Consider the following 15500-nt stretch of genomic DNA (forward strand, 5'->3'; position numbering starts at 1 on the left):
TAGATAGATAGATAGATAGATAGATAGATAGATAGATAGATCAAACTTAAAGCCTATTCTTTTGTTCAGAAATTACTTATCGTCTGTTTTGTCCTGAAGTTTGGCGCACTTATTCAAGTTACTTTTGGACTTCGTTCCATAATTCCAAGCTCTCACACACACACACACGGACACTAATGTACACACAGACTCACATCCAGATGTAAGTGGTGTGAAAATGTTGAGTCGGTATTAAAGTCGTAATCGACACGTCACCAGCATCCTTGACACTGCAGGATGCTCTCTGTACGTACATGACTTGTACTGTCGTAGTGCTTCTTAGTCTTCTGGCACCTTTTGGTACATCTAGCTAAAAGAAAGATGACATTAAAAATTCTATTAACTCTTTCTCTCCGCAATTATTTATCACATTCTGTTGGAATCAACGTTGGTATCGTCAGTTAGGAGAGAAAGTTAACTTATAAACTATAAAATAAGAGAGACTTACTTCTTACTTACTTACTCCGCCATCAGCCGGTCCCAAGCCCGGGTGAAAAAAGAGGAGAGTTTGGCGGGGGGGGGGGGGGGGTTAGCGACCCCACCCTGTAAAACCACAATTGCTACTGAAACGGCAAACTTGACAAAACGATAAAAAATAGAGACCTTATATAAAACGTATTTGAGAGCAAAGGTATTTCTTGAGTTTAACGTAGGCATAAACTTTCACTAAGTACCACTCGAGAAGTTAGAATCCCGAAATTTAAATTAAGACATTGGACCCGGGCAGAGTTTAGTTTGCTGAGCCTATTAAGTATGGAAACCTATCCCAGATTCACCCACATACGTCCACAAAGAGAGATATAATGACTAAATAACATTGAGGAACATGAAACTAAATCACATCAAAGAACATGAGAGTAAATCACATTTAGGAACATAAGACTGAATCACATTTAGGAACATGAGACTGAATCCCATTAAGGAACATAAGACTGAATCCAATTTAGGAACATGAGACTGAATCCAATTTAGGAACATAAGACTGAATCCAATTTAGGAACATGAGACTGAATCCCATTGAGAAACATGAGAGTGAATCCAATTTAGGAAAATGAGACTGAATCCAATTTAGGAACATGAGACTGAATCACATTTAGGAACATAAGACTGAATCACATTGAGAAACATGAGACTGAATCAGATTGAAAAACATGAGACTGAATCCCATTGAGAAACATGAGACTGAATCACATTGAGGAACATGAGACTGAATCACATTTAGGAACATGAGACTGAATAACATTTAGGAACATGAGACTGATTCCCATTGAGGAACATGATACTGAATCCCATTTAGGAACATGAGACTGAATCACATTGAGAAACATAAGACTGAATCACATTTAGGAACATGAGACTGAATCAGATTGAGAAACATGAGACTGAATCACGTTGAGAAACATGAGACTGAATCACATTGAGGAACATGAGACTGAATCACATTGAGGAACATGAGACTGAATCACATTTAGGAACATGAGATTGAATCACATTTAGGAACATGAGACTGAATCACATTGAGAAACATGAGACTAAATCACATTTAGAAACATGAGACTGAATCACATTGAGGAACATGAGACTGAATCACAGTGAGGAACATGAGACTGAATCAGATTGAGAAACATGAGACTGAATCACATCAAGGAACATGAGAGTAAATCACATGGTGGAAGATGAGAGTAAATCACATCAAGGAACATGAAAGTAAATCACATCGAGGAACATGAGAGTAAATCACATCGAGGAACATGAGACTAAATCACATCGAGGAACATGAGACTAAACCACATTACATGTCTTTGAACATAAGCTGTAAGCTCGTTTAAATCTACTCCTCTCGCCCTTCAATTAACACTCGTTTTTCTCCTTTGTTTCACTTTTACATCAGAGACATCCAATAGTGTCTTTATCCAGATTTAGTACGTTAGTCAATACACAACAATTTACTACATACAGCTGGAAAGGATTTCGTATAGACACCTTAAAATTTCATAAAAACAAAAAGCACTTTATGGATTATGAAGTCACATTGCTGTGTACTAGGAAAGTTCCCAAAGGTCTCATAAGTATGTATCTTAAACTCACGGCGTCTAAACGAATATATCATTTGGTCTCCGTGTATAACCTTCAAACACAAAGCTTACATCTATTGAGTCATCTAGGGAAATTTTATAGCAGTCCACGTCACCAAAGTCGTTTTTCCACAGACAGAATTCAGCATCTGCCAGCACAGCGATCACTGTAATCATGCTCTCGGTACTGCGGGATTTTATTCCAAACACAATGTACTCAGTGCCGAGATCCTCAACTCCAATCAGCATGTCTGTTTTTTTTTAGATGCAAAGAGAGATGCAATATATGCAATTACAAACACTATGACATTTCTTAAAGAGAAGATGTTGGAGATATACAAAAGTCAGAGACACAGGCCTTCTGAATAGATCATTTCCCTAAAACATTTCAACATTGATATGGAAGCAAATGGTTTATTTAACCTCAAGACCTGCAAGTATCAGTGTCTGATTTGATCCTTTATAGAAACGTAATATCAACTCGTGATTAGATTAATGCCAGATCTATGAGTATTGCTCTAATTATTAATAACTAGTTTCAGTCAGCGATTACCAGCAAAGTTTGGCTAAAACGTAACTACAAAACTAGGCCAAAGATTAGAAGCTAGCTTTAGCTAAAATATGAAAAATATATTTGGAAAAAGATTAGTATCTTGGTCTAGCTAAAATTTTTCGAAGTAACGTCTGCAATCTATAAGCTAAGGTAAGATAAGAAGATAAGATTCATGGAAATACAGCATTAAGACATCGTAGTTTTGTCACTGACCTGCGGCTAAATCCCCTGTGAATGTGGATGTATTCTTGTTAGCGCTACAGTGATTGAGATCCACTGACGGCGCACAGTTTCCAGACACCACCCCAATCTTCTTGTCACTCTTTATATACACTCCTACGTCCATAGAGTGAGAGAGACACGTCGTTAGGATGATAGGCAGACGAGAAGAACAATTTGACATGTTAAACAAAATATATGAATATGCACAAAGACATTGCCCTCGACACTAAAACAAGACTGATACGCTCCCAGGTCATGGCCACATTCTTATACGCTTTTCGAGTCTTTGGCGCTAATTGCAGAAATAGAGACATTTAACAGGGTGAAGAAAAGATGATGATATCACAACCTCCTAACAATTGGTAGGCCTATAACTCGACCCATGTAAATTCTTAATATAAATCTAGAAATAAACATGAACAAGCTTCTTTGAAAACAAAAACAACTGAATGTAACTTTTATTTATACACAGATTCAGCTTCAAAGTAGATGCAGGTAGAAACTCAGGTGAAATAATCAATAAGACAAAAAATAACTTACTAAAACTCGTCTTTTCAAAGCTAATGTCAACTCTGTCAATCCGTCTAATACGAAATTTGAAAATGTTACTTCTCCAACCCCCATTCTTGAATGAAGTTGAAAATTACCACAATTATTCTTTGTTGCTAACTTAATTAGTAATTTAAATAGTAATAATTAATTCAATTTGATTGATATTGAAAAAAGAAATGAATCTTACAGTATTGAGATATATGACTGTAAATGTGATGTTCTTTCCTTTATTACCAGTCAGGTACTCATTAAAGTTGGGTGGACTCCGATTTACTTATTTTATTTTTTCTTTGAAAATTATAACGGTCTAACTCGAGTTTTCCCCATGTGGCCAATGACCTAATAATTCTTTTCTCAGCGATGCACATCAACTGTTAAATTTCTAGGAAAATGGATAGAGCAATTTATGAAATCAGCGTCCGCCCACCATCCATGAATAGCAGTTTTGTAAAAAGAATATGCAGACAAACAGCTGAGCATTTCAAGGTCTTAAAACAGACATGGTAGACCAGACTCTGACAAGTCCAGAAGTAAAACAATAATAATAATAAAACAATAATAATAATAATAATAATAATAATAATAATAATAATAATCGTAACCAGAGTAATCAGGACAAAAAATTACGAGAAGCATATCCTGAAACTCAATGTTGTCGACAAATGCCGAAAATGTGGAAATGTGGGCGAGTCGATTGAACACATTATGGCAGGATGTCCAGCCCTATCAGAATCAGCCTACCTAGGTCGCCATAACCAAGTTGCAAAGTTAATACACCAACACCTGGCTTTGACGTACAAATTGATCGGCAAGGACACTCCCCCTTATTATAAATACTCTCCGCAAGAGGTTCTCGAGTCTACTGAACATCTGCTGTACTGGGATAGGCCTATTCTGACCGACAAAACGGTAGATTTCAATCTCCCGGATCTGCTGTTCATCGATAAAAAAGAAAAAACCGCTACCATTATCGATATCGCCGTACCACTGTCTCATAATTTAAGAAAAACTGAGATAGAAAAACAAAGAAAATATGGGAACCTAGGCTTGAAGATTAAGCGTCTATGGAAATTGTCCAAAATAACAATATACCCCATTGTTATATCAACCGAGGGGATAATAACAACTGACCTCACAGATACCTTCAAGGCCCTTAACATTCCTAGGAACATTCTCGTTGCCTGTCAGAGGGCGGTACTGCTGCAGACCTGCCACATCACCAGAAAATTCTTCAGTGGAAACTGATAAAGGGACTACGATGAATTTTGTTTCTCTTTAGCGAAACTCGACCCTGGCAGCGCCAGAGAATGACTACTCGTTCATTTCTAACATAATAATAATAATAATCTCATAATTAAAAGAAAAACTGAGTTGGAAAAACAACGAAAATATGAGAACCTAGGCTTGGAGATTAAGCCTTTATAGAAGTTATCTACAATAACAATTTGACCCATTGTTAGATCAACCGAGGGGATAATAACAACTGACCTCACAGATACCTTCTATGCCCTTAACATTCCTAAGAACATTCTCGTTGCCTGTCAGAGGGCGGTACTGCTGCAGACCTGCCAAATGACCAGCCAATTCATCAGTGGAAACTGTTCAAGGGAGACTACTATGAATCTTGTTTCCCTTTAACGAAATTTGACCCTAGCAGCGCCAGAGAATGAACGCTCGTTCGTCTCTAATATAATAATAATAATAATTATAATAATAACAATAATAATAATATTTTTATTATAATTTATTTTTACTTTCTGAATTGGCAGCTTCGTGTCGTCGCTTTGGTCGGGGCCATTCATTACAAAACACTACGTAAACCAAGGTTTTAAATGGTTTACCTTTTAAAGTTGAGACATTCTGGAACAGGCTCACGTCACAGTAATCAATGCTGAGCCCATGAGCACTACACAATGTAATTTTTAAAAAAAGAAAAAACAACTGTGAGTAACTGAAACATTGTATATGTTCAAACATTTAGTTTCCCCCTCCAAAAAAAAATATTGTTAGAAAAGCTATGTTAGGTATTTACTAACAGCAACACTATTCAAGTTGCGCATTTGGAATGAGTGGGTGGGTAAAGCCTTCTGGGTGGTCACCTATTTGAAAACAATCTCCCTGGATATTTGTCTGTTAAAGTACATTGTTAAGGAATAAGTGACCAGGTTGTCAATCACACTGGGAAAACTCTAGTTTGACCGTTATAAGCTTTTAAAGTATACACACACATCTTTTTTTTAAATTTATCTAGAGAACTTGAAAATATTGATCTTGAGCAGACTATAGTTTTCGGGTATTTTTATTCATTTATTTATTCCTATTCACAGCTTAATGTTTAGAAACAGTTTGCTCACAGTCTTGTAAGTCGAGATCTAAAGGCCTATCATTAGAATAGAATAAAGTCTAGGAGATGTATACATTCGCTTTACAAGGATTGTTCGGGGGGGGGGGGGAGATGTAGCGGCTTACAAAATGCTTAAATTTTTGAATCTCTAACAGTAATTAATTAATAAGTTCCCCCCTTTCAGACCTTGTGATCTCTAGGGGAGGATGATGTAAAGATCATCTGTTTCTGTGGCCTACTTTTCCCCAACTAATGTCAGGTACTCATTAGAGCTGGTTGGAATCAGAGGATCCCGAAATTTAAAATCCCAGAATTCATCAGGATTCGAACCCGAGACCCCCGATTTGGAAGCCAAACGCTTTACCGCTCAGCCACCGTGCCTCCAATAAATTAATAACAAAGTAATCGTTCTTTTCTTCACCTTCACCTATCTCTTAGTCTGTTGGACCGTCGGGGTACCACACAGGATCTGACAACTGTTTTTCTCCATTCTTTTTTGTCTTTTGCCTTAGAACCTCTTTTCAATGGCAGGCCCTTCTATTCTTGTATGTTGTCTTCCCATTGCTTTCTCTGTCTGCCTCTTCTTCTTTTTCCTGGTACTGTTCTCTGAAGGTCTTTGCGAACCCGCGAAGTATTTTATATATTTTTTACTTGTTTTTATGCATAAAAAATATTTGAATTTTTTAATACTTTGTAATAACTTACTTTGGTTAATGTAATATTCCCCCTCCCCTTTTTTATTTGAGGAGTGAAGGTAAAGTACACTTATCAAATGTCATGACCAGCAAACCCAACCAATCAGCATGTGTTGAGCCTTGCGAGGATAACCCGGTAAATCTGTAACATTAAAGTACCCCTTTCAGACCTGTAATCTATAGATCAGATGATGTAAAGGTCATCTGTTTCTATACGCAACTGTTGACAAGGGAGTCCAAAACGAGACCAACAGCTTTAAGTTTATTAATATAAAGGTACCTATTAAAGTGCGTCCTACGAATCCCAATATTCACAATCACAGTCTTCAACAAGATTCAAACCAGAAACACTTCGGTTCGGAAGCCAAGCGATTTACCACTCAGCCACCATAGAATGCTCTTTAGTTTGCGATGTCTTGACGAAACGTGAATGCCCAATAACAAGACTATTAAAGAAATCCAATTGCTGAGTTCAGCCCGTCTGCTTAGATCCAGAGGTGAAACTGCCCAGAGGTCAACACTGAGTTATTTAGTAAGACCCAAACCTACAGAGGTTTCGACGATATATATATATATATATATATATATATATATATATATATATATATATATATATTGGCCTTCTTCAGTCGTAGAACGACTATGGTTCAACTGGAACACTTTTTCATATGGCTGTGGAGCCCTATGTTGGTGAGACATACATATGTTGCATGTCAAGGTGGCTTTCGCTTTGGTGGCAGAGTTTGAGTTTTGGCACCTCGACACACTTTAGGCTATGTCGTGCCCGTAACCCCTAAAGGGTTACTTCTCCTTCATACCACAAGAGCTAAGTTTTATTTAGTTAAGTCATAAAAACAAGGTCTACTCACAGTTAAAACAGTAAAGGTAGTGAACATTTAATAATTTAGTAAAAAACTTTTGTAAATATTATATGTTCACAATTTCACAAATCAAATCTTCGTAGACAACCCCACCTCCCGGACAAAGCCCATTACCTTCCCAGGGTCAACACTATCGAACAGTGTTTTTAAGTTGTGCGCTCTAAAAAAAATATCCCCTAATATCCTGGTATATGGGGCAATCAATGAGTATATGTTCCACCATGAGACGAGAGTCACAGTACTCACAAAGTGGGGGCTCCTCTCTCTTCAGCACAGTACCCATCATATTTTGGTGGAAAGAGACAATAATATTTAGCAGCTTGGGTGGACAGCCTATTATCTGTAGTATTTTAAAGAGGCCTTCTCTGCTGACTAGATTAGTCAATGAATGCAATGTACAAAGTCATCCTACGCTCTCTGCACTTTTCCTGAAGTTGACGGATGGAGAAAATCATGTCAATTGTGGATCTCCCTAAGCGAAAGCAGCACTGAGATTCTGGATAGACTCGATCAGCAAGTTCTTGCTTTTTTCAGAGTTAACTGGTTGCATTGGGTAGGTTTCGTCTTATATGTAGCGAGTGCACCTCTCTTTGCTCTGATGACAAGTGCTAGTTATACATACATACGTACATACATACATACATGCATATTGTCACGAACGCTTTGTCTATATTTAACCCAAGGTCTGCCGGCAACATTTCAGCTAGCTCGGGAAAATACAAGTCTACAGAAACCTTTTATTAGAATAAATGTGATTGGTTAGAAATATTAGCTATTGTACGTTAAGCTGTATTTTATTGGTAAATTGATTAACCAAGCGACAAAGAGATGTTAGTCACGTGGTAACGCCCAAAGATCTAGAAGCTTGGAGATATTACCGCCAGTGTCGAGCGGAACGTGTTAGAGAGAAGATGTACTAAAGTCTCGTGTTGGAACTCTAAGAAAGATGACATGATCATATTATTGTATTCTAGTAGAAATATACATTTTTATGTTTTATTCAATCACAGTATATCAATCCAACTAATGTGATTAGCTTTTTCAAGTTCTGAATTAAAGTATTTGTATTTGCCGAAGAGAAGTTTCTTCATTGATTATAATAATAGCATACTTAGATCCTCTAATTGACTAGCAACTTCTAGATGATCTTCTTATCAACTGGCTACTTCTAGATGATCATATTATCAACTAGCAACTTCTAAATGATCATCCTATCAACTGACGATTTCTAGATCCTCGGCAATCACGATCATTGATTGTGCTGTTTAGATCAAGATAATCTTCAACGTGACATCTAACTTCATAAAAGATCGTGACATCAGGCACATTGATGATCGTGATATATATATATATATGAAACATAAATAAGTTTACCTTTTGAGCGAACCCTTAAAGTAAATCATGTCCCCCTCCGCAGAATGAAACTCCAACCCCAGTTTGAGGTTAGTACTCAGCATGTTATTTTTCAATCCTATGTGGAAGTTCGTGTAATCCTCACTAGCGACAAGGTAGAGAAACGGCTGGTACCTGGAGAGAAAGATGAGTAGACCTCATTACCTGTTTGACCATATGTACTAGACCTTTCACATATAAAAGGCTAATAAAAAATCTGATACGAGAAATAAGGTGTCACAAACTGGAGCGCACCTTTGGACCTCGCGTCAGATGGGGGCCTCTCGATAAATTTCGCCATGTTATCATTTTCTGCTCATGCTAACGAATGTTCTCTAGTGCTGTTATGTATAACTTGTCATGAATAATTGACTTTTGCTGGCACGGGTCAACATATATGGGCCATGTATTTATGATGTATGTGTTTATAATACCTCTGTTTAACTTGTACGTTCGTGAAAACTAAAACGAGTGTTGGTGGGTTCAAAAACCTGGACACAAATCTCGAAAACGGCTCTAGAAATTTAACAGTTGATGTATATCGTTGAGAAAAGAATTCCTAGCTCACACGGGGAAAACTATACTCTGACCGTTATAATTTTTCAAGTAAAAAAAAAATCTTTAAATTTAGCTAGAGAACTAGATCTAGGTCTAGATCCAACATCGATTTTGAAAGGACTCTTGCGTTCGGGAATTTCCTAATGTTAAGCATTATTGGATTCATGTGTTTAATAAGTTAATCTTCATGAACATTTTGAGCATTATCTTCTAAATATAGGTCTAAAGGTCTATCATTACAGGTCTATCATAAAAATTACTTATAGTTTGTCTTGTCCTAATGTTTGGCGAGCTTATTCGAATTGATAAATGTGTTACTTTTGGTCTTTTTTTCCATTATTTCGAGGCCCTCCCCAACACACGCACAAATGTACAGATATAATACTTGGTGTGAAAATGTTTATTCGGTATCAAAGTTGTGATCGACACTTCACCAACATGCCTTATCATAGTCCTAATAGATCAGGTAATTTAACTGTGACACGACAAAATATCTTATGACAAAAAAATCACCGACAAAATAGCGAACAACAAATTAGCGGTTAACAAATATTCATGACAAAAAGGGTAATTTTTAGCAGCCCCCGAAAGGGGAAAAGACGCTTTTAGTTTTGTGTGAAATGTCTGTCCGTCCGTCCGTCCGTCCCATTTAGATCTGGTAAACTAGAAAAGATAATGAAAATTAGACATCATAATATTTTTAGTCCATTCAAAGTTCTGATGCAAAGGCTACTTTTTCTTTTCTAAAAGAACCTTCTAGAAAAAGAGCGAAGCTTGTTGCTAAGGTTACTGCGGGCAGCTATTCTGCTACGTTACAGAGACCTACCTGAGAGTAAAGACGTAGTAGTCAGTCCCGAACAGCTCAGTGGGCCAGGCTTGATATGTAGCCACGTCTTGCGGTCCCTTGTGGACCACGACGCACACGGAGAAATAAAATCGTATTTTTCCAGTGCTTTTGACTTCGAAGACCACCGGCTCAACTTGGGCTTTAACAGGCCTGTTAGAATCATTTGCATATTTTGAAATAGCTCGTACAAACTGATAGGAACAAAGTGTACAGAAGGAAAGCCTCTATGAACCATGAACAGGAAAGCCTCTATGAACTATGTACAGGAAAGCCTCCATGAACTATGTACAGGAAAGCCTCCATGAACTATGTATAGGAAAGCCTCTATGAACTATGTACAGGAAAGCCTCCATGAACTATGTACAGGAAAGCCTCTATGAACTATGTACAGGAAAGCCTCCATGAACTATGTACAGGAAAGCCTCTATGAACTATATACAGGAAAGCCTCTATGAACTATGTACAGGAAAGCCTCCATGAACTATGTACAGGAAAGCCTCTATGAACTATGTACAGGAAAGCCTCTATGAACTATGTACAGGAAAGCCTCTATGAACTATGTACAGGAAAGCCTCCATGAACTATGTACAGGAAAGCCTCCATGAACTATGTACAGGAAAGCCTCTATGAACTATGTACAGGAGAGCCTCCATGAACTATGTACAGGAAAGCCTCTATGAACAATGTACAGGAAAGCCTCTATGAACTATGTACAGGAGAGCCTCCATGAACTATGTACAGGAAAGCCTCCATGAACTATGTACAGGAAAGCCTCTATGAACTATGTACAGGAAAGCCTCTATTAACTATGTACAGGAAAGCCTCCATGAACTATGTACAGGAAAGCCTCCATGAACTATGTACAGGAAAGCCTCCATGAACTATGTACAGGAAAGCCTCTATGAACTATGTACAGAAAAGCCTCCATGAACTATGTACAGGAAAGCCTCTATGAACTATGTACAGGAAAGCCTCTATGAACTATGTACAGGAAAGCCTCTATTAACTATGTACAGGAAAGCCTCTATGAACTATGTACAGGAAAGCCTCCATGAACTATGTACAGGAAAGCCTCTATGAACAATGTACAGGAAAGCCTCCATGAACTATGTACAGGAAAGCCTCTATGAACAATGTACAGGAAAGCCTCTATGAACAATGTACAGGAAAGCCTCTATGAACTATGTACAGGAAAGCCTCTATGAACAATGTACAGGAAAGCCTCTATGAACAATGTACAGGAAAGCCTCTATGAACTATGTACAGGAAAGCCTCTATGAACAATGTACAGGAAAGCCTCTATGAACAATGTACAGGAAAGCCTCTATGAACTATGTACAGGAAAGCCTCCATGAACTATGTACAGGAAAGCCTCTATGAACTATGTACAACTAATATCCAACTCTGTCACGTTATAATCTTAAAAAACATAAATAGATTGTTCTATTACTAATAACACTTTCACCTATCCATTAGTCTGTTGGACCGTTGGGGCACCACACAAGAATTGTTAACCGTGTTTCTCCATTTCTCTCTGTTCTTTGCCTAGGATAGAATTTCATTCATTGGCATTGTCTTCCCAACGCTTTCTCTGTCTTCCTTTTCTCCTTCTTCCTGGTACTGTTCCCTGAAGGAAGGTCTTTGCGAGCCCTGAGGATCTTGTGACGAGGCCATAGAGTTTGAGTTTACGTTTTTCGACAGTGGTTAGCAGGTCGTGGTGTGGTCCAATTGCTGCATTAATACTGTTTCGTATCTCTTCGTTCGTGACGCGGTCTTTGAAAGTGATACCTTAGATCTATCTGTAGCCTCTTAGCTCCATCGCTGGGATCCTCTTCTCGAGATATGCATTCCAATATTCGCAAGCATATAATAATGTGGCAGTGACCTGAGAGGGAATCAATCTGATTTTAGTGTCGAGGGCTAAGCCTTGTTGGTCCAAATTGTTTTGAGCTTTGCAAGTGCTGCTGTGGACTGTGCAATTCTGGCCAGTAGTTCAGGTTTGGTTCCTTTATCTGAGACAGAAGCTCCAAGAGCTGCTTACACTTCTCAAATTATTATCAACAGTGTTAGAGGCGGACAAGCCCGTTAGAGTGATATTGTAGTTGTACGGGATATATAGGCCCAAAGCCCCGCATATGCCACTCGCCCAGGTCTCTGCTAAGGCTGCATCTGTCAACAATCATTCTTTATATACAACTCAAGTCTACACTCATTCTGTATACACAACTAAAGTCTACAATCAGTCTGTATACACAACTAAAGTCTACGATAATTCTTTATATACATCTAAAGTCTACAATCATTCTGTATAAACAATTAAAGTCTACAATCATTCTGTATACAAAACTAAAGTTTACAATCATTCTTGATACACTCACAGAGCTTGTCGTTTCAATTGAAGTTTATAGAAGTACTTTGATGGGACATTAATTGATTGATCCAATAGTCTCCAGTCTCCAACCAGTTGTATGTTCACCTGTCCATAACAATGCATCTTATTACTCTTAGACCTAAGAACAAATAAGATACGATTTCTGTGTAATTGTTTTTCAATAATCTGAGACTCACTGGAACTGTGTTATCCTGAATGTGCTGTAGAATCAAGTAGACTGGCTCAGTCCGAGCAAACATTCCTGGAGTGACGATGTAAAAATGTCTCCCATACTGGCTGGCGATCTCTACAAAATAACAATTGATGAATTCTTAGCATTATTATAACAAATGATGAATCTTAAACATTGTTATAAAGTTTGATGAATCTTGAACTTCTTAATAATCCGCTTTTATTAATATCGAGGACGTAAAAGCAGAAATTCAAACTTGTACAGACTCTGTAGACTTGTTACAATGCCTCTATTCAAGTCACACTTTCACAGTGCCTTATGGGTAGGAAGACTTTGGTGGGTGTACGAGCTTCTGAAAAAACGGCTCTAAACATTTTCCTTGAAATGTGGCAGTTGATGTTTATCGTTGAGAAAAGAATTACTAACTCGTTTACCTCACTGGGAACACTCTACTTCAGCCGTATTGGTTTTTTGTTCAAAGTATAAAAAACAAATTAATTTAAATATGGCTAGAGCACTAAAAAATATTCATCTTGAACTGATTGCACGTCTTCTGGTAGGCATGTAGGCATTATTCATTCAACAACAGTTAACAAATTAATGTCAGGGACATTCTCATCGCCGTCTTTTAAGTCTAAATCTAAAGGCCTATCATTAAAATATAAGATTATAAAGTCTAGTAGCTTTATACATTCGCTTAATCAGAATAATTTTTCTGGGAGGGGGGTTTCCATTTGTTTTTCAATCTGTTGTTAGTTATTAAAAGTTATTTACAGTTTTTGTTAAATATTGTTCTTTAATTAACTTTAAAACCACGATATGTAGAGTCTTACTGTTCTTGACTTTTAAAAAGTCTCTCCTTAACAAGGGAGATAAAAAATTTTTCTTAGATTCTGGTCAAGAAAACGGATGTGTACATACCAGCAGTGACTACAGTATAAAGTACTGTCTGTGCGTACCAAATAACGACAGCACAGTGCATCGTCTGCAACTGAAATAGATGTGAGAGGCCATGCATAAGAGGAATCATAATACCGTTAATGGTGGGCCGGGTATTGTTGTCTATTTTGAATAATGTCAAATGTACAACTTTGAAGTTATGACTATGGTATTAAGATAATACATACAATATTAAAGATATATTGAAAACAATGCTCTATGTAAATGTAGCCTACAGACTTTTAAAAAAATTATTTTATAGTTTAACTAGCTAATAGGCTCTTTCTTATTGAAGCAATTAATGATCTGTTAATTTCAGATTCACTTATGCCGTTGACTCTGGATGCTTTGTAATCCGACACAGGAAGGCTGTCATGTCGTGCGGTATGTTCGCTGGACTGTCAATCGTTGTCTCGATGGTCAAGGGTTCATATCCTGCCCGCAGCCATGTCCTGCGAAGATTTTGAGTTCGGAAGCAGGTTATCCTTAACTCCAAAGGAACATCCGAAACATGTAAAATAAACAACACTCAGTAATCCGACTCGGCACCGAAGTATGTATCCTAATTTTTTGAGGATATAGGTTGGCTTTAATTGTAATCTTATCTTATCTATTACAAACGTTACTTCGAAAAAGAAGATAATCACGCCCTACTCATTTCATGTGTCAATCTATTCATGCATGTTAATCTATGACTTGAACTCTGCTAAGTCATTGGTTTTCCTGGCTGATTCAGGCAACCCATTCAATTTTCTAATGGCACTAGGGAAGAAGGAGCACTTGTACGAATATGTACTAGCGTGTGGGATGCGAACTGTTCCTCTATCTTTATGTTTTTCTGAGTTTTTCATCAGGTTTTGTTATTCTAGTACAGTAGTGCTGTGTGTGAATGTATTTTGTATTTTTTTTAGATCGATACATATTTTCGTGTTGTTTATTAAATAGCCTTGAATGTCTAAGAGAATATCTCTTGTTATATGTTTAAAGTCTTTTAAGTACAGCTAACCTCTGTTTTCGGGAATCCGACACCATCCAGGTCCCTATATTATCAGACAATCAAGAGTTAACTAACTCTATTCAAATATTGTCATTGCAGGATTAGAAATTAAATTTTAAACTTAATCAAATTGACTAATGGTATGAACGTTTTTGTATTAGAAAAAAATAATTTTAAACTTGATCTAAATTTATTGACTTTTTGTTTACAAATGTTATAACTCTTAGATATATTTAACAATCTAACAAATAGGTTCCAATTGCTATTACTATTAGAGTTATCTGACTTATATTTACCTTACATAAAATATATAATTTTAAAGATTTAAAAAACTAGAAAACACTAAACTGTGACTTAAACAATGAACATTAATAAACTTTCGAAAAAATTAAAATTCCAATTTTTGTCACATTTGGTGCGGTGCCTAGAATCATTTATTTTGTTTCATTGGGATAACCCGATAATGTTGTGTCATGATAAAACAAAATGTGTATGCCTTATGCCTACCAATGTGCTAATCTAGTGACTCTAGTCCAGTGATGGACAAACTACGGTCCGCAGGTTAACTCCGGCCCACAAAACTGTTTAATACATCCCGTGCCATGTTTGCATCGTATACATCAGTATGCATTTTTTTCTATCATGATACTTAGAAAAAGCTGTTAGAAATAATAAGGCTTGTCTTCGATTCCGAAGCTTAGTGAGGAATGCAGTATTCCCCGTGGCTGCGCAACCCCAGCCGTGACATACATATTTTGCCACATCCAGGGCAAGCATATCCATTGTTCTCTTACGAGTGAACAGATTCCTGTAATAACAACTACTTCCCAATTTGAGCTACA

General features: G+C 37.2%; 1 protein-coding gene across 1 annotated transcript in view; it reads right to left on the reverse strand.

Annotated features, from left to right (window-relative positions):
• The window catches only part of LOC106057859 (uncharacterized), a 44126-nt gene extending 29095 nt beyond the window's left edge, over window positions 1-15031 (reverse strand). The window contains exons 1-10 of the mRNA XM_056017706.1: window positions 14955-15031; window positions 13644-13713; window positions 12727-12836; window positions 12537-12634; window positions 10138-10308; window positions 8736-8888; window positions 5283-5347; window positions 2881-3003; window positions 2187-2365; window positions 195-349 (exon numbers count right to left, since the gene is read on the reverse strand). Coding sequence (XP_055873681.1) covers window positions 195-349; window positions 2187-2365; window positions 2881-3003; window positions 5283-5347; window positions 8736-8888; window positions 10138-10308; window positions 12537-12634; window positions 12727-12836; window positions 13644-13704 — 1115 coding nt within the window. The 5' untranslated portion in view covers window positions 13705-13713; window positions 14955-15031. The remainder of the gene's footprint in view (window positions 1-194; window positions 350-2186; window positions 2366-2880; window positions 3004-5282; window positions 5348-8735; window positions 8889-10137; window positions 10309-12536; window positions 12635-12726; window positions 12837-13643; window positions 13714-14954) is intronic.
• Between the last annotated feature and the right edge of the window lie 469 nt (window positions 15032-15500).

The sequence above is a fragment of the Biomphalaria glabrata genome, chromosome 18, assembly GCF_947242115.1.
Source record: "Biomphalaria glabrata chromosome 18, xgBioGlab47.1, whole genome shotgun sequence".
Taxonomy (NCBI): domain Eukaryota; kingdom Metazoa; phylum Mollusca; class Gastropoda; family Planorbidae; genus Biomphalaria; species Biomphalaria glabrata.